The following is a 25718-nucleotide window of genomic DNA, read 5'->3' as shown; positions in this document are numbered from 1 at the left end:
TGCGGGGCACTGTTCACTCGTCGCCTCACATCATCAGTACCGGCGATGGCGAGTCACAAATATCACCTTGATATGAGAGAGGCTTGGCGAGAGTCCCCATCACTTTGCAAGGGCACCCAGGCCTGCCCAACCCCACATCCCGAGCCCGGCGCACGAAGCCACAGGCCTCCCCAGAACAGAGCAACCGCTCCTGGGAACACATGCCCTACCTGTGGGGGCCGAAAGGCCAAGGCCCAGGAGAGGACAGACGGCTTTTTCGTTAGCAGGAAATGCCCTTTCGATGGGACAATTAACGAAAGGGGACTCCGCGCACTGCACGGGCTGGGGAAGCAGCCCACAAAAGGGGACACTGGTCCGCGGACAAGCAGCTGCTTCATTCTGAGAGACTGCTATATATGGCCACTGCCGTATATATTCTCTCCTTTTCTATTAAAAGTCAATTTGGTTCAACCAACTGCCCTCTTCTTGCTAATGAGGGCCCCTGCTTCCCAGCAGGCTACCAGAAACAGGGGCTCCCCACACACTGGGTCGGCGGGCGTTCAGGAAATTTGCTGCCCTAACTTCTAAGCAACAAACCGTTTTGTTCCAAACCAGGCAGCTATAGATAGAAAATGCTATTTTTAGGCAGAGGAAATAAGAGCAAAAAATAAGACCCCAAGGGACCAAACCACTTGTGGGCCAACTCGCCCTCTGAGGGGCCTGTCAGAGGGGCCCCTCACCTGCTGGGGCCGGCATGGTGGCCCACCCGCGCGGCCCTGAGGAGGGAGCAGGCCAGGCCCTGGATCGGACCTGGGAGCTGGGGCACACCGGGCCAAGGGGAGGGGGGGGCCTGGACTGGGAAAGGCTGGTAGGCAGGGACACGGGGCCAGAGAGGCTGTACAAGTGGTCACATCTCAGCCTGTGACCTTCCGATCAACTCCTAGGAAAAGGGCTCTCTAGACGCTCAGCCATGCGGGAGAAAGACGGGAACAGGCAACAATGCCACTTCTGAAGTCTGGTCCGTGACCGGCTCCTGAAGACCAGGGAGGGGGCCAGCGGCCATTCATGTGGCAACTACGTTCGACGTGCAGTTGTCTGTATCGTCTGTATCTGTGCATCAGCTCACCGTGCACCCCGCTTCCACCCCCTCGTGATCTCATCAGGGCCTCATGAGCAGCCACAGAGGTGAGCTGGGACACAGCAGTTCTGCGTGCTTTTACAGAGGACATGGTGAGTCACAGAGCTACGGGGCTGACCCAAGACCCCGGGGCCGGCGAGCGATGAAGTATAGACTGGAACTGTGGTGTCTGGCCTTTAAGCTTTTGATGCGGTGACAAAGGACTTGAGCGTTCATTCAGAGAAAAAAGTTTTGCTTAGATACGCAACAATGTCTTGAGAATTACTTCAAAATAATATGCATTTAAGTAGGTAGCAGATGTGCAGATAAAGCAAGATTAGTCACGAGTTGCCATGTTAGCTGGGCGATGGGCTTCACTGTATTATCCTACGTTTCTGTTGGACTTTTCCCATTTAAGGGTTAAAAAAAAAAAAAACAAAAAAAAGATCTCAATCTTCATCAACAATGTGACCTGACGCCTTGATCCTCAAGTTTTTGACTCCAAGAAGGGAAACATGGCAGTGCCCCATGACAAGGCGGATGACAAGGCAGATGAGCTCAGCCCGCTAACGGTACAGGAGGACGTTGGGGGGAACAGGCTTTGAATAACGGACTCTTCCTGAATCTGTTGCTTAGAGAGCCATTTCCAAGTACACAAAGTTTTTTGTTTTTTAATCTAACTTTAGTTAGAGCGTCTGCTCCTTGGGCTTTCCTTCGAATGGCAGTACACAGAACTTCTTTCACCCTGCTGGGCACAGTTCTGGCATCCCGGCCAGAGGCACCAAGGGTCTAAGACCTACGACAACACTACCGGGCTGGTGACAGGTTGTGTGCCGACCGTCTCTGTGTGTGCAGTAAACCCACCACCCGTCAGCCCGGCCCCTCGCCAGAGCTCTGTGGATCAGTGCTCTGGTCGGCAATGGAGCAGTGCTCCCTCTGTCACAAAGGGGCCGGGGCAGGCGGCATCCCAAATTACAACGTGAGTCATCACAGAAAACTAAGCCTTTCAGCAGAACTTGACTGCTGATGCTATTAATGTGCATTTCACTTCATCTGAGCCTTTGAACACAGGTGGGCCATCTACCGTGGAGACGAGAGGCGGCCCCCACTCCCACACCCCCTACTTTCCCCCCAAGGGACCCTCCGGGAGTAGATGAAGGGGGTCTGTGGGGGCTGACGGCCCATCCGCTAGACACAAAGTGGCTCTGTTCTATCCCTGGCAGGTGAGCTTCCCCCTCCCCGGGCTGTAGCTAACCCAAGCTGGCCGGTCTGGACAGAATTGGAGGTCCACACAGGCCAGGCAGAAACCCAGATGGGGACAAGCCCCGATGGGGACAAGAGCGGATGCAGTGGGTGACACGGATGTCACGTGTCCCACTGAGAGCAGGAGGACTCCTCTGCTACAGCCACATGCCCAATCTTGGGATTTTTATGAGAAATCTCCCATTTGGTTTATTTTTTAATGTGGTTGTTAATTTTTAAAACACCAAAGGGAAACGAACGGTGCCCATCAACTAGGTATGTCCCACTGACCGTCCCAGTTTCCAAATTCCAATGTGGGCTGGGACCCTACCATAAAGAGACACGATGACTGATGGGGCCACTGTGCTCCCTGACCCCGCAGGTAAGAGGCTGTGGCTGAGCCGTGAGTAACTCAGAGGCTGGAACTGTGTCACACTCATTCTTCCGAGGGACTGAATGCAGCACATGGCAGAGATGGCACGGGCTTCGTTCCAAACCACCCCCATCAAGAAGCATCATGATAAAGCCGGCCAAGTGAGCTTTTTGGCTTCCCTGTGCATGTAAAGTTATGCTTACACTACACTGCCTATCCAATATGCAATGGCACTTTGAAAAAACAATGTACCTACCTTCACTTAAAAATACACGATTGCTTTCAGCGAGTTGTAAGCACGGATCCTCTATCACTGTACCAAGTATGATCCTGAGAACGCTGGACATATGGCCCAGACTGACCAGAAGGTGACACAGAGACATGAAGTATGCTGCTGGGGAAAAAGGCACAAGGCACTGACAGACTTCCTTGATGCAGGGTTGCCACAAACCTGTGATCTGTTTGGGAATAAAAAGGCAACATCTAGAAAGCGCAATAAAACAAAGCACAAGAAAAAGAGGTCTAGAGGCCAGACAGAGATCACACGTAAGAACAAAACTCAGATCCACCATCTGCAGCCGCCAGCCCAGAGAAGCAGCCCCTCATCTACAGTCAGCAACCCCGGCAGCCAGCCCGCCGCCTGGGAGCCAGGCTTCTAGAAAGTCAGACCACTACCGTTAGCCACCAGTTCCGGAGGCCCGACAACAGCCCCTGTGGTAACTGGTGCAAGAGGCGAGCACGTGCTTTGTAACTGATGGCTTCCCTAATTTTGGGTTCCTGCTTCCAACTTAGCGCCAGGCACAGGAAGCCGAATGGGCTCCCCTAACCAACCGCGGGGCGTCTTGCTTCCTGGTAAGCAGTGCCAGCTGACCTCACACCTCTTCCCCCTGCCACTGTGTCTCTGCCAATGCACAAGTGAGAGGCCTGCGTCCTTCACTACAGCAAGCTCTCAACCAGCAGCCCACTTAGGCCCATCGGGTGCTCTTTGCTTAGGTCCACGTGCCAGACTCAGCACAGGGCCCTGTTCCCGGGAGGCACAGACAAGCCGGCAGAATGGTGTGTGCATATACAGTGCCAGGAGGGGAGACTCTGGCCACCTTCTCCAATTCGCCTCAGCCCTGGAATGTGGGCTGGCTTCCCGTGGTCTCCTGGGAAGCCTGCCATAGTGCTCTACCCCTGCCCCCCATACACAGCCAGAACAGGGCTGGGTCCTGGCACCCCGTCTCCGCACAGCTATGGGGGCTCCGTCACCCTTAGCCACACTCCTTCGTGATCCCACATGCGCCGCCACGCTCTACACTCCCATCACCTGGGCCTCCTGCCTGCGCACGAGGCCCCTCCCCAGCTCAACAGCCACACTTGGGACTCCCTTCCATTAGGCTGTAGGGACCACACTTCCTGGATTTGAGGAGAAAATGCCAGCCCCAGAAATTCAGCCCCATGGTCTGGATTACACTATGTATCAGCACTACGAATCTTCTGACAGTCACTACCCCCACATCTCCTCCCCAGGATGTGGGGTCAGATGACACGGAAGGGTCACACAGGAAGGAAGGAGCAGCGAGGAGCACGCACTGAGCGTGCACCAGGAAGCACTCTGTACCAGGCACGCACCAGAAGCTTCCCTGTTTAACCCTCCCGGCTTTCCCATAAGGTAGGCAAGATGTCCTTTTGAAAACAGAAAGCTGGGACTCCGAAACTGAAAGAACTTCTCCAAGTCCCAGCCTGGAACCTCTGTCCTCCCCAGCCCTCCGCTGGCCACACAAAGCCTCCCTCGTGCTTGGGAGTCAGTGCAAAATGCAATCCAAAACCAAAGGTGTCCATGCCTAGAAGTGCAAGGGAAACAAGAGGCCCCGGCTCCGGAAATCTGCAGCGGCCACCAGCTCCGGCCCACACTGGGGGCTACGCCACAGTCGCAGCGGGCTGGGATTTGCACCCATTGAGTCCCGCAGGAGCCAGAGATGTGAAAGTAGCATTTGCTTCCTCATGGTTACAGGGCATGCTGAGCCCAGAGAGTCCTGTCGAAGCACAAAACAGCCTCCTGTTGTGGAGTTCTGTATGTCCAAACATTCACCCAGTTACACCGTAGAGGTGACTTTTCACACGAATTTCCTGCCACTTTTCAGTTATGGGCGCATCCCTAATCCCCGCTGATTAAGTGGGAAGGCAAGCAGGCTTGGATGGTGGCCAGCTTATTAACTGTACCTCCCAGTCAGAGGGGGAAGATGTGCAATGAAATCATTAAAAACAGGGGAAACGGCTTGGGACCCAGCTTCGAATGACCACAGAGTCCTCCCTGGAAAGAGAAGCCACTTACAAACATGACCACACATGGGACGGAACACTCACTACACCAAAGTGTCAACCACAGCGCGGTGACTCACCGGTAACACGTGTCACCTAATGATATGCAGGGATCCTAACTCGGCCCCAGACGGCAGGGCAGATGGAGACCTGCACCCTGACAGGACAAACACAGCCATGGGAAGGCAGGTAGAAGGTCTGAAAACCATGGAAAATACCCGTCAAACCCCAGTGTTCCTCTCCTACTGCGCTCACCAATCTATTTTCGGTACGTGCATTTCAGTTAACCATAGGTTTGTGTGTTTTTCTGCTTGAACACTGTCTTATTTATTCTGCTCCCTGACATCATGTCCGATCTTCATTTTTTTTTTTTTTTTAAAGCTAAAATTTGAGCTATTTTACTGGGTTTGTCCTCGGGACCAAGACACCAGAAGAACCCGCCAAAAGGAACACGTAACAATAAGCACCGTGAATGACACAATGTGAGCGCTGGGCATCTGGAAGAGAAGCCCACGGCAAGCTGGCAGCCGTTACAAAATAAACGATGTCGGGGAGAAACCCCACTGGATGCGAAGCCAGCAGGTATGAGCGACCGACTCTGTCTTGAAGAATCGCCCTGCCAAACACTTCTTCATCACACAGGAAGGAGTAACCTCACAGCGCAGACAGCAGCTTCTCCAGCATCGTCAGACCCCAGCTAGGAGGCTGAGAGGACACGGACACCGCTTCTGTGTCACTGCTGCAAAAGTAAAAGGCACAACCATGACAGAATCGGGAGGAAGCAGCAGACCAGCTGAACTGCGGGGCGGCCTGCAGCTCTGCCGTCCCAACAGCAGCAGGCGCCGGCCTGTGGCAGCTTGGCGTTCACAACATGCCACGTCCAAATTCAGATATGCCCCAAGTGCAAATCCAGCCTCGATGTCGGAGATAAGATATTAGAAAATGGGAAAAGATCTCACGAGTCCTATTTCATATTTGTTGTAGATTGAAATGATATTATTTGGGATATTAATTAAACCTGTTTCCTTCTAACTCTTTTAACATGCCCCCCCACCCCCCGAAAAGTCCAATTACCAATGTGACTCACATCAAATTTCTACCAGCTCTGTCTTACTCAGCAACTAACCTGTAATCTTCAAAAATGTCAAGGTCATACAAGTCAAGGAAAAGGCTGAGGAATGATTCCCATTGGAAGGCACCTAAAGAAACGTATGTAACTAATGTGCTGTCCGGCCCAGCAGCGGATCTTTGGCTAGAAGAGGTAGTACTGAGACAACTGGAAAACCCCAGTGGGTTCTGTGGATGAGAGGGGAGGCATATGTCAGTGTCACTGTCCTGATTCGAATGGTTATCCCATGACAGCTGATAGTTTAGGAGAATGCCTTTGCTAGAAGGACACATTCCCTAAAGAATTCAGTGGTGATGGAATTTCAAATAGGCAACTCTCAAGTGATCTCTATTCTTACAGCTTTCCTGTGAGTTTGGAATTATTTCAAAACAAAAAATAAGTTTAAAAAGCCCCCCAAGGAGCATCAGGCAAGGAAAGCCCTCGGCGAATGTGCCACTGACCCGGAAGGCACATTTGGCAGTGGTGGGGCCGGAGCCGACGTGAGAAGCAGCTGGGGTGCCGGGAGGCTGGGGCTGGTGATTCCCTGAAAACCCGACCTGTTCAATCAAAAAACAAAGGACCAGACCCCAAAACATTTTAACAAAGCCAGGAACTCAGAATTGTTGCCGTGCAGCTAGTGGGCTGTAGCGATCTTGTGCTTCTGCTCAGTAGCACACACGAGAAATGAAAGAGAGGGGCCAACTGAGAATCAGGCTCCCGTTTGGGGCACCCTCAAACCCCACACTGGGCAACACCATTGCATGACAAAAGGAATTTGGGCCATTTGTGAAGGCTTCAGAATTCAGGCTTCCATGTTCGTTCTGTTTTCCAGGAAACTGGACCAAAGAAACTTTCCATGGCTTGACTACCACAAAACTACTTCCCAGCTCTCTTGTGAGTCAGACTTCAAGGAAGATGCTCCCCCGGATAAATTCCGGATCCAGGACAGAAAGGATGGATTTCCTGGATGCTACATCTGTTTTCTCAGAGGCCCACACAGATGGTGCAGGGCCCCACCGGACCGAGAGAATGAGACCTACTGTGTGAACCTGATTATCCCCTACGTTTCACCATCTTGGGCAAATACAGGCTTTAAGCACATTCCACACATTATGATTGTAATCTTCACAAACGACCCCGGGTGCCAGGTATCTCCAGCCCTGCTTCGCAACTAGGTTATACAGCTCCGAAGCAACAAAGTGGCTTTAAATTCAGATTTTCTAAAAAACAGCTTTGGTGAGCTCTAACTGACATACAATGAACTGTGCCCATTTAAACAGCACGAGTTCATCGGTTCTGACATATGTATACAACCCTGAAACCATCACCATAGCCAAAGCCACAAACATTATCCATTGCCCCCTGGGAAGTTCCCTCACACCACTCTGTAATCTCTCGCTCATCCCCGACAACGCTTCCTTACCTGTCACTCCACCCAAGTACACGCTGTCTAGGAGTGTATGTTACCGGATTCCTCCAACACGCAATCTCCTTTGCTTCACTTCTTCCACTCAGCACATAATCACCCTGAGATTTGCTGATCCAGGAGCACGTAGCACCGGCTCATTCCTTTTCACCGCTGAGTAGTATTCCATCAGCCAGATCGTCCTGCAGCCTGTTTATCAGTTTGCCTGCTGATGGGCAGCTAGGTGTTTCCTGTTAGCGGCCATTACAAGCAAAGCTACACTGAACATTTAGGTGTAAGCCTTTGTGCGGACACGTATCTTCCTTTCTCTTGAGTCTAAAAACGACTACTTGAAACAGAAATGACCATGTCATGAAAGAGCCCATGTTTTTTCAAAATGACTACACCATTTTAGATTCTGACAGATGGAGTGCCAGTTCCTCCATTTTCTTGACACTCATAATGCAATCTTTTCGATTTTAGCCATGTAAAAATGGAGAATGTTCCATGTGCCCTAGAAAAGAAAATGTATTCTGTTGTTTTGGGATGGAATGTTCCATGTACCTGTACCTGTACCCGGAATGTCCCATGTACAGCTGCGATGTCCCTCACTGCAGTTTTAGTTTGCATTTCCCTACTGAAGCTGAGTACTTTTCCAGTACTTATTGGCTCTCTGTGGATCTTCTTTGGTGAAGTGTCTGTTCAAGTCTTCTGCCCATGTTTTTCTGGCTGTATGTTTTCTAACTGTTGAACTGCGGAGTCCTCTATATATTTCGGATACAAGCGCTTTATTGGATACATGATTTGCAATATTTCCTCCCAGGAGCTTGTTTGTCTTTTTATCCCCATAAACAGTGTATTTCAAAGAGAAGTGTTTCAAAATTGGGATACAATTTCTTTTAATAGATCAAAATATACGCTAAATCTAGCACGTGGCTTCGGCCTAGTCTCCAGCCTGATCACAGTCGTTCCTCTTCTTTTTTTTCTTCTCAAACAACTTCTTACCAATTCCATTTTGAGAATCTTTTAAAATTTTCATCTTTACAGTCATATTCCATCCTTTCATCATGTTTACCCTTATTTTTATGTCTATATATGTTTTTCCTTCTTTAAAATTTTGGGAGGTAGTTTTTTCTAACAGACCAAAATACACCCAAAATCAAGTGTGTGACTCTATTCTCTTCACCAGTTTAATATATACATATTTTTCCCTCCCCCCCCTTCCTTCTCCCCCTGGATTCAGGTCTCTTGTGATTTGGTGTATATTTTTCTGGGGTTGTTGCTACCCTTTTAGTGTTTCATTCTCTCATTCATCTGTTCTTACCTGGATAAAATGACAAGGCGGAAAAACTCACCACAAAAAAAAAAGACAAGAGTCAGTACTGAAGGCTAGGGACCTAACCAATACAGAAATTAGTGATATGTCAGAACTAGAGTTCAAAATGACAATTATCAAGGTGCTAGCTGGGCTCGAAAAAAAGCACGGAAGATATCAGAGAACTGAATCCCTTTCTGGAGAAATAAAAGAACAAAAATCTAACCAAGTTCAAACTGAAAAAGCTATTAATGGGGTGTAATAAAAAATGGAGGCTCTTACTGCTAGGATAAATGAGGCAGAAGAGAAAATTAGTGATATAGAAGACCAAATGATGGAGACTAAAGAAGCTGAGCCAAAGAGAGACAAACAACTACTGGACCAGAAGTGGAGAATCTGAGATAAGTAATAACATCAGACAAAACAATATTGGGATAATGGGGTCACAGAAGAAGAAGAAAGAGAGAGAGAGGCAGAAAGTATGTTGGAGTGAATTATAACAGATGATTTCCCTAATTTAGTGAAGGGAACAAGCATCAAAATCCAGCAGGCACAGAGAACCCCATCAAAATCAATAAAAATAGGTCCACACTTCATCATCTAATAGTTAGACTTACAAGCCTCGGTGACAAAGAGAAAATCCTGAAAGCAGCATGGGACAAGAGGTCTGTAACATAAAATGATAAAAATATTAGATTCACAGCAGATCTATCCACAGAGACCGGGCAGGCCAGAAAGGACTGGCATGATATATTCAGAGCACTAATGAGAAAAATATGCAGCCAAGAATACTATATCCAGCTAGGCTGTCATTGAAAATAGAAGCAGAGATAAAACGTCTCCAGGGCAAACAAAAATTAAAAGAATTTGCAAACACCAAACCAGCCCTACAGGGAATACTGAAAGGGGTCTTCTAAGCAAGGAGAGAGCCTAAAAGTAACAGACCAGAAAGGAACAGAGATAATATACTGTAACATTCCCCTTACAGGCAATACAATGGCACTAAATTCACATCTTTCAGTCGTTACCTTAAATGCAAATGGGCTAAATGCCCAATCAAAAGACATAGGGTATCAGAATGGATTAAAAAAAAAAAAAAAAGACCCATCAATATGCTGTCTATAAGAAACTCATTTTAGACCCAAAGACACCTCCAAATTTAAAGTGAGGGGGTGGAAAACAATTTACCATGCTAATGGACATCAAAAGGAAGCTGGGGTGGCAATCTTTATATCAGATAAATTAGATTTTAAGCCAAAGACTACAATAAGAGATGAGGAAGGATACTATATCATACTTAAAGGGTCTATCCAACAAGAAGATCTAACGATTTTAAATATCTATGTCCCTAACATGGGAGCAGCCAACTACATAAACCAATTAGTAACAAAATCAAAGAAACACATCAACAATAATACAATAATAGTAGGGAACTTTAACATTCCTCTTTACTAAAATGGACAGACCATCAAAGCAAAAGATCAACAAGGATATAAAGGTTTTAAATGACACAATGGACCAAATGGACATCAAAGATATTTTTAGAACATTCCATCCCAAAACAACAGAATACATTTTCTCTCTAGGGTACATGGAACATTCTCCAGAATAGATCACATCCTGGGTCATAAATCAGGTCTCAACTGGTACCAAAAGATTGGGATCATTCCCTGCGTAATTTCAGACCACAGTGCTCTGAAACTAGAATGCAGTTACAAGAGGAAAATTGGAAAGAACTCAAATAGATGGAAGGCTAAAGAGCATCCTACTAAAGGATGAATGGGTCAACCAGGAAATTAACAAATTTAAAAAATTTATGGAAACAAATCAAAATGAAACCACAACTATTCAAAATCTTTGGGACACAGCTAAGGCAGTCCTCAGAGGAAAGTATATAGCCATACAAGCCTTTCTCAAGAAACAAGGTCTCAAGTACACAACCTAACCCTACACCTAAAGGAGCTGGAGTAAAAACAGCAAAGAAAGCCTAAACCCAGAAGAAGAAGAGAAAGAATAAAAATCAAAGCAGAAATCAATGAAATAGAAACAAACAAACAAACAAAAAACAGTAGAACAAATCAACAAAACTAGGACCTGGTTCTTTGAAAGAATTAATGAGATTTATAAACCCCTGGCCGGACTTATCAAAAAGAAAAGAGAAAGGACCCAAATTAATGAAATCATGAATGAAAGAGGAGAGATCACAAACAACACCAAAGAAATACAAACAATTATAAGAACATATTATGAGCAACTATATGGCAGCAAATTTGACAATCTGGAGGAAATGGATACATTCCTAGAGACATATAAACTACCAAAACTGAACCAGGAAGAAATAGAAAACCTGAACAGACCCATAACCAGTAAGAATATTGAAGCAATCATCAAAAATCTCCCAACAATAAAGAGGCCAGGGTCAGATGACTTCCCAGGGGAATTCTAACAAACATTTAAAGAAGAATTCATACCTATTCTCCTAAAACTGTTCCAAAAAATAGAAATGGAAGGAAAACTTCCAAGCTCGTTTTATGAGGCCAGCATTAGCTCGATGCCCAAACCAGACAAAGACCCCATCAAAAAGGAGAATTACAGACCAATATCTTTGATGAACACAGATGCAAAAATTCTCACCTAAATACTAGCCGATAGGATCCAATAGTACATTAAAAGGATTATTCACGACGACCAAGTGGGATTTATTCTTGGGCTGCAAGATTAGTTCAACATCTGCAAATCAATCAATGGGATACAATACATTAATAAAAGAAAGAACGAGAACCATATGACACTCTCAATAGATAATGAAAAAGCATTTGACAAAGTACAGCATCCTTTCTTGCCCAAAATTCTTCACAGCTAGGGATAGAGGGTACATACCTAAATATCATCAAAGCCATCTATGAAAAACCCACAGCGAGTATCATTCTCAATGGGAAAAAACTAAGGACTTTTCTCCTAAAGTCAGGAATATGGCAGGGATGTCCACTATCACCACTGCTATTCAACACAGTACTAGAAGTCCTAGCCTCAGCAATCAAACGGCAAAGAGAAATAAAAGGCATCTGAATCCGCAAAGAAGAAGTCAAACTCCCACTCTTTACAGATGACATGATACTTTATGTGGAAAACCCAAAAGACCCCACCCCAAAACTGCTAGAACTCATTCAGGAATTCATTAAAGTATCAGGATATAAAAATCAATGCACAGAAATCAGTTGCATTTCTATACACCAACAGCAAGACAGAAGAAAGAGAAATTAAGGAGTCAATCCCATTAACAACTGCACCCAAAACCATAAGATACCTAGGAATAAACCTAACCAAAGAGGCAAAGAATCTGTACTCAGAAAACTATGAAATACTCATGAAAAAAACTGAGGAAGAAACAAAGAAATGTAAAAACATTCTATGCTCATGGATTGGAAGAACAAATATTGTGAAAATGTCTACACTACCTAGAGCAACCTACACATTTAATGTAATCCCTATCAAAATACCATCAGTCTTTTTCAAAGAAATGGAAGAAATAGTCCTAAAGTTTATATGGAACCAGAAAAGACCCCTAATAGCCAGAGGAATATTGAAAATATTGAAAAGAAAACCAAAATTGGTGGCAACACAATCACAGACTTCAAACTCTATTACAAAGCTGTCATCATCAAGACAGTATGGTTCTAGCACAAAAACAGAAACACAGATTAATGGAACAGATAGAGAGCCCAGAAATGGACTCTCAACTCTATGGCCAACTAATCTTCAATAAAGCAGGAAAGAATGTCCAGTGGAAAAAAGACAGTCTCCTCAACAAATGGTGTTGGGAAAATTGACAGCCACATGCAGAAAAATGAAACTGGACCATTTCCTTACACCACACACAAAAATAGACTCAAAATGGATGAAGGACCTCAATGTGAAACAGGAATCCATCCAAATCCTCGAGGAGAACACAGGCAGCAACCTCTTCCACCTCAGCCACAGCAACTTCTTCCTAGAAACATCACCAAAGGCAAGGGAAGCTAGGGCAAAAATGAACTATTGGGACTTCATCAAGATCAAAAGCTTTTGCAGAGCAAAGGAAACAGTCAATAAAACCAAAAGACAACTGACAGAATGGGAGAAGATATTCGCAAATGACATATCAGATAAAGGACTAGCATCCAAAATCTATAAAGAACTTATTAAACTGAACAGCCAAAGAACAAATAATCCAATCAAGAAATGGGCAGAAGACATGAACAGACATTTCTGCAAAGAAGACATCCAGATGGCCAACAGACACATGAAAAAGTGATCCACATCACTCGGCATCAGGGAAATACCAATCAAAACCACAATGAGATACCACCTCACACCAGTCAGAATGGCTAAAATTAACAAGTCAGGAAATGACAGATGCTGGCGAGGATGCGGAGAAAGGGGAACCCTCCTACGCTCTTGGTGGGAATGCAAGCTGGTGCAGCCACTCTGGAAAACAGCATGGAGGTTCCTCAAAATGTTGAAAATAGAGCTACCCTATGACCCCGCAATCGCACTACTGGGTATTTACCCCAAAGATACAAATGTAGTGATTTGAAGCGGCATGTGCACCCGAATGTTTATAGCAGCAATGTCCACAATAGCCAAACTATGGAAAGAACCTAGATGTGCATCAACAGATGAATGGATAAAGAGAATGTGGTCCATATATACAATGGAATACTATGCAGCCATCAAAAGAAACAAAATCTTACCATTTGCAATGACATGGAAGGAACTAGAGGGCATTATGCTGAGCGAAATAAATCAGTGAGAGAAAGACAATTATTATATGATCTCTCTAATAGGAGGAATCTGAGAGGCAAGGCTGGGGGTGGTGGGGGGTAGGGAGGGAAAAAATGAAACAAGATGGGATCAGGAGGGAGACAAACCACATGAGACTCTTAATCTCAGGAAATAAACTGAGGGTTGCTGGGGGTAGGGGGAGAGGCCGGGGGGCGGGTTATGGACACTGGGGAGGGTCTGTGCTATGGTGAGTGCTGTGAAATGTGTAAGCCTGATAATACACAGACCTGTTCCCCTGGGGCAAATAATACATTATATGTTAATACAAAGGAAGACAGGAAAAGAGAAAAAGAAAATGAGAAAGAAAAAGAGAAGAAAGGGGGGGAGGGAGGGAGGGAAGTGTCTCATTCTGACATCCGGTTCATCAGCTTTTATGAATCACATCTTTGTGTTGCATCAAAGAGATCTTTGCTTAACCTAAGGTCACAAAGGTTTTCTCCTACATTTCCTTCTAGAAGTGTTATAGCTCTGGGTTTTACATTGAGGTCTATGATTCATTTCAAGTTAATTTTTGTATATGGTGCAAAGCATGGTTTGAGGTTCATTTTTTAAAATATGAGGTGTCCGGGGCACTTCTGGTTGGTAGAGCACACAACTCTTGATCTCAGGGTTGTGAGCTGAAGCCCCTAGTTGGGTATAGAAATTGCTTAAAAATAAAATCTTAAAAAAAAAAAGGGACGCCTGGGTAGCTCAGTTGGTAAAGTGTCTGCCTTCAGCTCAGGGCCTAACCTCAGGGTCCTGGGATCCAGTCCCGCAGGGGCTCCTTGTTCAGCAAGGCCTGCTTCTCCTTCTGCCTGCCACTCCCCCTGCTTGCACTCACTCATGCTCTCTCTCCCTGACAAATAAATGTCAAATAAAAAATAAAATAAAAATAAGAAAGTGTATCCAATAATTCCAGCATCATTTTTTGAAAAGATTCTATTGAACCGCCTTTACATTTCTGTCAAAACTTAGCTGTCCATCTATGTATGGGTTTATTTCTAGACTCTGTTCCATTCCATTCATCTAGGAGTTTCTCTTTATGCCAATACCACACTGTCTTGATAGGGTAGCTACATCATACGTCTCAAGATCAGGTTGCTCTTAATTAACTTTAATTACTCAGAATCAGTTTGTCAATTTCGACAAAAGGCCCTGCTGGGATTTGCTTAGATGAGAATCACAGGATTCTGTGCCTGCAGGATTCATGAAACCCAAGGCAAAGCAAAAGTTTTGTCTCAGTGTCCCCAATCCCCAGCACAAGAGCCTGGCCCCCATGAGGCCACAGCAAGATGAGGACCGCAGGCACGCTCACAGGCTCCGGCTCACCACCTCGGGTGCCCTCCGAGAGAGCACACAGGCCCTCAGTGCCACTCAGAGAGCCCAGGCCTAAGGCTTTAGACCAGCCTGTCACAACAAAACCTAAACTCTCACTAGCCCAGAGACCTGGGGAATTTGCTTCCAGCTTCATGACGATAAGAGTTGCTGGAACCGGAGCCCAGAACAGAAAGCATGTTCGAGAAGCTGGACAAAAGGCCCTGGCAAACTGCAATCAGAATAACGACAGACTCAATTACTCCTCTGTTTCATAATTCTCTTAGAAGCTGAAGACATTCGCAGTTGGTAAAAGGGGACTGTCCTGGGCGTCTCTTCCAGAGACAGACTGATGCTGTTAGGTCTTTGAAGTACTTACTTAATTTGAGATCATTTCTTTCCATCACTTCTCATTTTAAAATCTCTAAAATAACAATAATGCTTGAGAAAAAGCCTTTTTATTTTTAGATGAAGGGTAGGGGAAAACAACCTCCAACTCTATCCTGATCACCCTAGCCATAACCGTACCTTGCTATCTTGATGCACAGATACAGCACGTAAAGTGTGAGGAATCAATTAATTCCTAGATATATTCTACAGGACTTTCCTAAATTAGGTCATAATAACTTTAAAGGTCAAGCAAAGGCAAAAACACTTTCATTCTTAGTACTAAGGCACCATGCGGCTCCTTGCAGTGAGCTATGAGACCTCCGCATTAGCAGGAAAGCCCGCATTTAGGACTTACATGAGAAACTGAAAGGGAGCAGGACTGAGCGGCCACGTAGATCACAGACTAAGAAAAACACGCTGATGCCCTGCACTGGAGCATTCTGAGGGGGAGGCTGAAAGTGCTGTAGTGCTTTTCAAGGAGCAGGGGCAGCTAGCCTGGCAGGTGTAAGACTCTTTTCCCATAAAGGAGGCCCTGACCAAAGACCTCTATCCACGCCAGTGCACGCAAGTAGAGCAGATATGTTTTCACCAGAAGGACGGTTTCCCGACACAGCACTAAGCATGTCCCGTTCCTGTTTCAAGCTCTTCCAGACATCCGCGCTGTCCCCAGCATTAAGTATGAAAGAAACCCCATTACTCTGCTGCACATACTGTGGGCGCTTTCTGATCTGTAAACCCACACATCTTTTGGTGCCATCTGTTCCCACACATCGCATGTTCCTGTCAGGGGTTTCCCGAAGTCGGTCAGGGCTAGGTCCACGGAGTTTGGACACCTGGGATCAAACAAGGTTCCGCAGGCTTCCGTACTGGAGGGAAGCGCCGGGCCGCCAATGGGGCTTCTCCACCGCAGCCCCTCTTCTCAAGGGCCGCCACCTGTAACCTGGCGCCCCACACACACCTCTCCTCACCCCTGCTGGCTGGCTCACCTCTGTGTGCTTTCCCCTCTTCTTTTGAGAGTTGAAAGCACAGAAAAACAAAAGCACAGCATATAAATGAACACCTGTATTCCCGCTCACGGGCAGCGGCGATCATCAGACCACACTACGAATGCCTCGTTTGCTTCAAGTCTTTTCTTGAATAAAAGAACAACTTATGGTAAAGATGACAGTGTGCTCTGATTTCTCCCCAAAGCCGAGCGCTTCACAAGTGTGTTCCATATCCTTCTGGTCCACTCTTATGTTTTTTACATGCAGTTGTATGTATTCATGAACAATAAGTATCGTTAAAGCTGGGCCTCCTGGGTGGCCTTCAGCTCAGGCCATGATCCCAGGGTCCTGGGATTGAGCTTCCTGCTCAGCAGGGCGCCTGCTTCTCCCGCTCCCCTCCTCTGGCCCATCCCACGCTCTCTCTCTTAAGTAAGGTCTGTAAAAAAACATTGTGAAGTTTTACAAAAAGCTTAACGCAGAGACATCATACAGTAAGTAGAATTTAGGGGCGCCTGGGTGGCTCAGTGGGTTAAAGCCACTGCCTTCGGCTCAGGTCATGATCTCAGGGTCCTGGGATCGAGTCCCACATCGGGCTCTCTGCTCTGCAGGGAGCCTGCTTCCTCCTCTCTCTCTGCCTGCCTCTCTGCCTCCCTGTGATCTCTGTCTGTCAAATAAATAAATAAAATCTTTAAAAAAAAAAAAAAACGTAAGTAGAATTTACCCACGTTGTCACTTAACAGGGATCTACCCATACTGATACTCGACTAAGCCCAAGCTACCAATACTGATTTCCCCGACCTGCCAGCACTGGTCCTATTGTTTCTGCCATGACCTCCTATTACTGACAGCTCAGCCGGGCCTGGTCTCTGAATGCTTCGTGTGTCTTATCTTACCTCCTGTCTCAGCAGCCCACTGAGAAGATGCTCCAAATGCCCACAGCCAGCCAGGGCAGGGCGGCACAGTCTCCGGGTCTGGCTGAGTCCCAGGCTACGCTCTGACCCACTGTGCAAAGCAGCCCTCTTACCACCGACAGCCAAATGAGCAGCTTCTGCGGGTCCTGGCACTTTGTATGCACCTTGTCTCACCTTGACGCCCCACTATGGTGTCAAGGACAATGAACTGTCCTCACTAGAGAGATGAAGACACTCAGGCTGGAGAAGATGCTGGCGCCTTGGCGTAAGTGCCAACTATTCGGGTTCAAAGTCCAAATTCCCACCCCCTGGGCTAACTGTCAGATTTATGTAAAAAAATAAAAAGGAAAGGGTTGAAGATGAGATGAGAAACACAACCCGGGCTGGTGTGAGACTGCGTAAGTGGGGCGTACCACTTGGCCGCCTTGTCCCTGAGCGCACGGCTCTGGGGCCCTCATGAGCCAGGAGACGATACTCACGGTCATGGACCCGATAGCAGTGCTTCTGCAGCCGCCGAACGTCCCACTCCTCCAGCACGCCGTGAGTCATCAGCAACTGCAGGAACCGCCGGTGGACGTCGGTCATGACACCAGCCCTCCTAGGACCGCCCTGTGTGTGCGAAGGAGCTAAGAAAAGAAGCAGATGAAGCCCAGTCACCTCGGAGCGCTCCGAAAGCCAAGTTCTGCGTTGTGTACCAACTGACATTCACGACTAAGTACTTGTTGTAGTTCTCGAGCTCAAGTGCATCCTGCCGAAGGACCCAAAGGAAAAGGACACGGGTCAGGGACAAGCCGACTAGTGCCGGCAGGGGCAGAAGCGCGCATTCTGGAGCCAGCCAGGATGCCGGCACCCAGCCTGTGCTACCGCGTGAAGTGGGTGAAACCCGACAACCGGACCTCCGGTGCTTCGGTCTCTGATCTAGGAGACTAAGGACAGCAACAGCCTCCACGGACATACTCCACTGACTGACTCCACGTAGCAGCCGGGCAACACACTAAACACTACGTTAAGCGTTAGCTCTTTTACTTCTAGACCATTCTGGGTCTGAAACTCGGTCCGGCCACTTAGCAGATCGAAGGCCTTGGATAAAGTCCACTGGGGCCCCATTTTCTTGCGCTCAACTCAGAACAGCATTCGCTGCCCAAAGAACTGCTAGGAAGTGCTCAACCAGTACCAGTTTCCTTCTCCTCTCCCAAACCACTAATGAAACAACTGTTCCCGTGGGGTGCTTTTTCAATCTCTTGCTCTCTACTAACAAGTTATCTTTCCACAAACTACCAAGATCAGGGCTGATAAAAAGCATTACACGAGTCCCGATCAAACAGCCTGCTCTCGCCGCGGAGAGGAGGCACCGTGCGGAGGCAGAGCGTGGGCTGAGCAAGTGGCAGGTGGTGCTGAGACGCCTGTTTGCCAGACCTGCTCGATCTCGAGAATCAGAGAACCTGTGCATGAAAAATAGAGATTCCCAGGGCCCTGTTTCTGGAGGTCCAGACCGCTAAGGGGCCTGGAATTCTGAAGGTCTGACATTCACTTCAGGCGACGCCGCCATCTGACAAGAAAATCGTTGTTCCCTTCGGCAGATGCAGCACAAAAACACTTCTAGCTAACGAGCTTCATCTCCCTCGGCCTCAGTCTTTTCAGCTACAAGATGGGGCTAACAGAAAGCTATATTAAAGACAGAAGATGCCATTTAAATGAGATATGACTATACTGGAGGTTGCCAAGGAGCTTGCACCTAGGACACACAACACAGTTAGCTGCTGCTCACTGTTCTTTATAAACAGCACATCAACTGGACCTCAGGGGTGGGAAGGCACACAAGCTCAGGGCCAGCTTCTCCGACTGCCTGCTGGCTGTCTTTGAGAACAGCTCAGCAGTGATTCAACCTCAACCGGTCCCAAGTTGGGCTCATCTTCTCCTTGCCCCGTCCTCAAACCCTTTCTTCGCCTGAGTCCCTTCCACGAGTCTTCTGGTTTGGGCGGAGGAGTCCACGCAGTCACACAAACACCACAGGCCCGAGCGTCCAACTCTCACCCTCTCCCCCCCAGCCCCCACCCTCGGATCCCGCCAGGAACCATGTCCTGCCAAAGTTCATTTCCTATCACTAGGAGCAGCAACATTAAATCCACCAGCAAATTAAATCCAGAAAAAGTTCAAGAAAGTCGATAATAAGGAGCCAAAAACAACAAAATTAATGTACATTTGAATTCAACAAAACCAAAATTTTTCTTTGGAAAAAAAACATAACAAAAGCAACCAACCTCTGACAAGATTTTCCGAGAGAAGACTGAAAAATAAACACTATTTGGAATGAAAAGGGGGAACTAGTTGAAGATACAAACATATTTTTAAAAAAGACTTAAACAACCTAACAATAATCTGAAGTTGTAAATATACGCGAAGTTATGGAAAATCCATTTAAAACCAACTAAAGAGGGCACCTGGGTGGCTCAGTGGGTTAAAGCCTCTGACTTCAGCTCAGGTCATGATCCCGGGGTCCTGGGATCGAGCTCCGCATCGGGCTCTCTGCACAGCAGGGAGCCTGCTTCCCCCCCCCCCGCCTGCCTCTCTGCCTACTTGTGATCTCTCGCTCTCTCTCTGTTAAATAAAGAAATAAAAAAATCTTTAAAAATTTTAAATTTAAAAAAAAAAAAAAACCTGACCAAGGCTTCAAATGAAAGGAAAATAAAAAGGCCAGCATCTTTCAGAAACACAGCTCCAGGGGTCCAAAGCAAAACATGAATCGGATCTAGCAACACAGAAAGACTACTTCATGGTGACCAGTTGGGGTTATCCCCTCGATGGCTTAAGATTTGAAAATCAGTTGAATGTCATATATCAATAGTATCTCAATAAAGCTGGAAAAAAATCAGTGTGATCACCACATTAACAGAATACAGAATAAAAGCCTATAATCATCTTAAGGGATTCAGAAACTATGATTAAATTTAACAGTTACTCATACTAAATACTTTGAATTGAAGGAACTATCTACAAAAACCTCTAGTAAACAGAATACTTAAGGGTGGCCTATTGAAAGCGATCACTTTCAAATCCAAATTGGTCCCATGCAACTGAACCCACGCAATTCTGATGAAAATCCCCATAGGTTGGGTGCATCTGGGTGCAATTTGACAAGACGATTCCAAAATTTGCATGGACACGTAAAGGCAAAACAGCAAAGCCATTCGGGAAGAAGATAAAGACAGGAGGACCTGTCCACCAGGTAGCGACTTATTTTAAAGCTAGAGTCATGAATGATGCAGGATAATACTGCAGACACGGACCGAGCAAGAGCAGGGGGACAGAAGAGAGAGAACCCGGACACAGAAGTGCACACAGGTATGGATATTCAACATGCTGGAGAAATGGAACTCCAGCTCAAAGCAAGCTTTTCAATAAAAGATGCCAGAACAACAGATTACCCTACGGGAAAAAAACAGAGAGCTCGACCTTCACCTCACACTAGGCACAAAAATCTTTTTGAGCGGTAAGGTCGTAAGAAAGAAAACACTCTGAAACGTTGGGCGACAATACAGAACATTCTTTAGGAGCCAAAGGCAGGGAAGGATAGCTTTAAAAGATAGAATAATAAAAATAATAATGCTACAAAAAGCACAAACCTTAAAGGAATATACTGATACATGGGACTTTGTTAAAATTAAGAAATTCTGTTCACCCCAAATACTTCAGAGTGGGAGCGGAGACGAGCTACGAACTGGACAGCCTCGGAAGCTGAAGCCACGGAAGACTCACGCTCGGAATAGGTGATGAGTTCCTACAAATCAGTAAGGCAAATGTCAAGAGAAAAGTCAGCAACAGAAATTTTCAAAGCGGATGCACAAATGGTTCCGTCCTGACGTCATCAGGCAAATGAATATTCAAATCCCAGTGACCAATGTCTACTCATCACCAGATAGGCAGAAAGTTCTGAGTAACGGCCTGGGCTAAAAGTCACCCACTGCTGGCGGAGTGCAAGCGCGCACGAACCACCCAGACTGTTCAGGCTGACTGGCAAACGTGGGTCTCCCCAGAAATCCACGAGTCCGTATACAATTTAGAGAAACTTTTCTACATCTGCCCCGGGAAGTAGGTTTATAAACACACCGTGGGGCAGTAAAAACCTGGCAACAGCGTCCACGACAGTGAGTTGAGGAATGCCTAGGGAAATCGTTCAGGATTAAACCGTGGAATTCGAAACTGCAAGGAAACAATGAGGGTGACGCAGAGCTACTCACACCACCTTGGACACATGTCATATACGTGATGTTATGCAAAAACAAAGACACACAAATATATATATGACGGTCCTATATAAAATTCACAACCGAGCAAAACCGTATGGAGCCGTCATTACAGAGACGTAGTAAAAACCGCAAAGAAAAACAGGGGAATGAGGAACCCGCACTCGGGGCGCGGAGTCCCCTTCGGTGAGGGGAAGAAAGAGTTCAGCGGGGGCTTTCGGGGTATGATAATGTTCTGTTTCTTAACCTGATGATGCGTAAATGGGTGTTCCTTTGATTTTTATCCTTTGAACTGAAACTGCAAACATTTTTATAGAAATGTTACCGATCTTGATTATAAAACGAAGAAATGGTGTAAATGTGTTACGTAACAGCCAAAATTAATGTCAGTAAGAAGGACCAACTACAGAACGTCATAGAAGGCTACAATTTAGGGGAAAGAAGAGGAAAATAGATGGAGATCGGCGTGTTTTGACACAGAAGGCAGTTGTCTGAAGAGGGGCCGGGCCGCAGAGATTATTCGTGGCTAACTGCCTACCCAAATAATTAAAAAATAGAAACGTCTGTGCACTAAGCTGATCTCAACCGTCACCATCTGAGCCGCGAGCGAGGCACGGGGTGAGTGCTTCCCTCGTGGTCTCGCTCCGTCCTCGCTGGAACCTGAGGCCTGGAGCGTTACTGACCCGTTTTACAGATGAGGACAGAGAGGGAAGGCACCAGCGGATGCACAGAATTAGGGGTGGATGCGAGTAGGGGTGAGGGGCGCACCCCCAGCAAGGGAAGGCAGACACGGGGGAGGCAACCATTAAGTCCTGATCGCTCAGCGGCAGGGATCCCTTACCTACAATTCTCCAATCTAAACGAGGTCTTAAAACCCCACCTGTTAAGTGTGAAAACCTGACCGGACCTGAGGGGAGGCTCTTTCTGGCCGTTCTTCAGCTCCTTTGGTGCACATCTGCACATACTTAGCGGTGAATCTGGTGACCAGCAGCTGCCCCAGACCCCAAGGAAGGTAGGACCTCCCATGGAACCTATGCATCATATTCCTCTCAAAGATCCCCCACACTGGGGCGTCTGAGCACGCCTCGCCTCGGGGCTTTAGAACACGAGGCTGTGGGCTCGAACAAAGTCAGGGTTTCTGGGACCCGACCCAGAGCGCGAGCCCAGAACGCCGCGAGGAACCGAGAGGTGGTCCGCGAAGGCCGTGTTTTCCCTATTCGGGGCAAGCAGAATTCTGCATTTTGCTCTGGTCACCTCCGGTATCTGCGCCGGACACCACGGTTTCACAGCGTCTGTGGGTCGGGGGCCCTGGGCTGCAGCCTCCTGGCCAGTCTGTCCCTCTCGGGGCCTGTCCGTCCCTCTCCTGGCCAGTCTGTCCCTCTCGGGGCCTGTCTGTCCCCCTCGGGGCCTGTCTGTCCTCTCGGGGCCTGTCTGTCCCTCTCCTGGCCTGTCTGTCCCTCTCCGGGCCTGTCTGTCCCCCTCGGGGCCTGTCTGTCCCCCTCGGGGCCTGTCTGTCCCCCTCGGGGCCTGTCTGTCCTCTCGGGGCCTGTCTGTCCCTCTCCTGGCCTGTCTGTCCCTCTCCTGGCATGTCTGTCCCTCTCGGGGTCTGTCTGTCCCTCTCCTGGCCTGTCTGTCCCCCTCCGGGCCTGTCTGTCCCCCTCGGGGCCTGTCTGTCCCCCTCGGGGCCTGTCTGTTCTCTCGGGGCCTGTCTGTCCCCCTCGGGGTCTGTCTGTCCCCCTCGGGGTCTGTCTGTCCTCTCCGGGCCTGTCTGTCCCCCTCGAGGCCTGTCTGTCCCCCTCGGGGTCTGTCTGTCCTCTCCGGGCCTGTCTGTCCCCCTCGGGGTCTGTCTGTCCCCCTCGGGGCCTGTCTGTCCTCTCCGGGCCTGTCTGTCCCCCTCGGGGCCTGTCTGTCCCCCTCGGGGTCTGTCTGTCCCCCTCGGGGTCTGTCTGTCCCTCTCCGGGCCTGTCTGTCCCCCTCGGGGCCTGTCTGTCCCCCTCGGGGTCTGTCTGTCCCCCTCGGGGCCTGTCTGTCCCCCTCGGGGTCTGTCTGTCCCTCTCCGGGCCTGTCTGTCCCCCTCGGGGCCTGTCTGTCCTCTCCGGGCCTGTCTGTCCCTCTCCGGGCCTGTCTGTCCCCCTCGGGGCCTGTCTGTCCCCCTCGGGGTCTGTCTGTCCCTCTCCGGGCCTGTCTGTCCCTCTCCGGGCCTGTCTGTCCCCCTCGGGGCCTGTCTGTCCCTCTCGGGGCCTGTCTGTCCTCTCCGGGCCTGTCTGTCCCCCTCGGGGCCTGTCTGTCCCCCTCGGGGTCTGTCTGTCCCTCTCCGGGCCTGTCTGTCCCCCTCGGGGCCTGTCTGTCCCTCTCGGGGCCTGTCTGTCCCTCTCCGGGCCTGTCTGTCCCCCTCGGGGCCTGTCTGTCCCCCTCGGGGCCTGTCTGTCCTCTCCGGGCCTGTCTGTCCCCCTCGGGGCCTGTTTCCTCACCAGGAAATGAGGAGCCCCAAGCCCCCGGGCCCCCAGCGCCACACTCCGGCCCAGGCACGGGCCGAACCCGGGGCCGGACGCCCACCTTCCGTCCTCCGTCGCCGCTCCGCACGGCCCTCCTCCATCCCCGACAGCCTCGCGGCCCCGCGGCCCGATTACCCAGCGCGGAAGCCGGGCGCAGCCCCCCGCGCCGGCGGCCCAGGCCGGAAAGGCGGGCGCGGCTCCTCCTTCAGGGCGGGGCGAACGCGGGCTCGGCGCTCCCATTGGTGGATGTCGCCCACTTGTCCCTCCCACCGGGTGACGCACTTCCTGCCGTCCGGTGCGCGCCGTTGCCATGGTGCCCAGCAGCCCTCGCGCAGGTGCGGGATGGAAGCGCTTCTCCCGCCGCTTCCCGCCCCTGACCCGGCGGCGCGGCTGCGGCCTGTGGCCCTGCACCCCGGCCCCGCCGTGGCGCCCCGCGACCTTACGGGGAGGCGGGCGGGCATGCAGCGGGGCCCTCCCCCTCGTAGCCGCGGCTCCGCGGACCCAGCCCAGTGCCCGGTGCCGGGCCTCAGTTTCCCCATCTGCACAGCCGACCCTGCGGCCTCGGGGTCGGCACTGAGGGCTCTTGCCGCCACGTCGCGTGAGCCAGCATCCTGGCTCGGCCACTTCCTCGTCGCCAGATCTTGGGCGAGTCTCGGTCCCCAAGGACCAGCGTGTTCGCGAGGTTTAGGAGTCGCCCTGGGAGCGCTGGGGGTCAGCTGCGGGGCTCCTCGGGGGTCGTCAGGACCCGCGGATGAAGTCATTCATAGAAGGAATGGACTGTCGGCGGGCGCCCGTTTGACGGACGCTTGCCTCTCCGGGCCTGGTCGGGGGCCGGGGGCTGGGGGCCGGGGGCTGGGGGCCGGGGGCCGGGGGCCGGGGGCCGGGGGCTGGGGGCTGCAGTCTAGCAGGGAACGCGCAGCTGATCCGAATAGGGCAGAAAGTGCAAAGCTCTGAGCCTCTGCGACGGCGGCTTCACATCCCTACTTGCCCGGTTACACTCCGGGGGTCTTGGACAGCTTCTCAAGCTCTCTGGACCTCAGTTTCCCCATCTGCTGAGCGAAGAAAGCCATAGCAGGTGCTGGCTGAGGGCTTGAGCCGGGAGCCGGGCCGTCCGGACCGGACTGCTGGTTCTTGAACTCCGGACGTCTGACGCCCAGGACGAAATGCGGAGGCTCTCCCGCTCACTTTGCTCCCCCATGAAGCAGGTGTAATCATAGCACATTGTTGACGGGATCGCCGTGAGATTAAATGAGGGAAGACAGGCAAAGCTCTGGGAGGATCTGGCATATAGTAAGGTCTCAGTAAGTGTGAGTCATCTTTACTAATAAAGTACTTTATAAAATGCCTTGGGGGCAGTCAGAAGAGCAGCTCTAAGGAGACCATCTACGTTTTGTTTGTCCTGCATCCTTTTGCACAATTTTGAATTCATTATCACTATTTAGAGCTGGGCATTTCACATAAAACCCTAGGGTATCTGACAGCTCTTGGAAAATGGGGCAGTCTGGCCACACTAGGCCAGCATCCCCCCTATGGCTGTCCTTGTTTAAAGCTTGGTAGAGACTATGTCCCTCTGACGACAAATGTGCTTTTGTGGGGTGTAGAGAAATAAAAACGGGGGCCCGTGAGTGGACGACACTGGGGACACTGACATTTCAGGATCAAAAGGCCAAGAAAAGCAGTAGAAAGAAAGGAATTCAAGACCAAATAATACCGGAAGAGAACGGGCCGGAGA

At 49.1% G+C, this 25718-nt stretch overlaps 1 protein-coding gene across 5 annotated transcripts in view; it reads right to left on the bottom strand.

The window, feature by feature from the left end:
- The window catches only part of NSMCE1 (NSE1 homolog, SMC5-SMC6 complex component), a 75010-nt gene that overhangs the window by 10641 nt on the left and 38651 nt on the right, over positions 1-25718 (bottom strand). For 3 of the 5 annotated variants that reach the window (XM_045072597.1, XM_045072598.1, XM_045072599.1), the window contains one exon: positions 17727-17873. In XM_045072597.1, coding sequence (XP_044928532.1) covers positions 17727-17873 — 147 coding nt within the window. Of the gene's footprint in view, positions 1-17726; positions 17874-24047; positions 24193-25718 lie in introns of those variants that run through there. The other 2 variants (XM_004774015.2, XM_045072596.1) reach the window with 1 other exon arrangement.

Source organism: Mustela putorius, unplaced genomic scaffold, assembly GCF_011764305.1.
Source record: "Mustela putorius furo isolate JIRA1106 unplaced genomic scaffold, ASM1176430v1.1 tig00004039_pilon_pilon_pilon, whole genome shotgun sequence".
Classification (NCBI taxonomy): domain Eukaryota; kingdom Metazoa; phylum Chordata; class Mammalia; order Carnivora; family Mustelidae; genus Mustela; species Mustela putorius.
The sequence above is the reverse complement of the archived record's forward strand: the minus strand, read 5'-3'. Positions and strand labels throughout refer to the sequence as shown.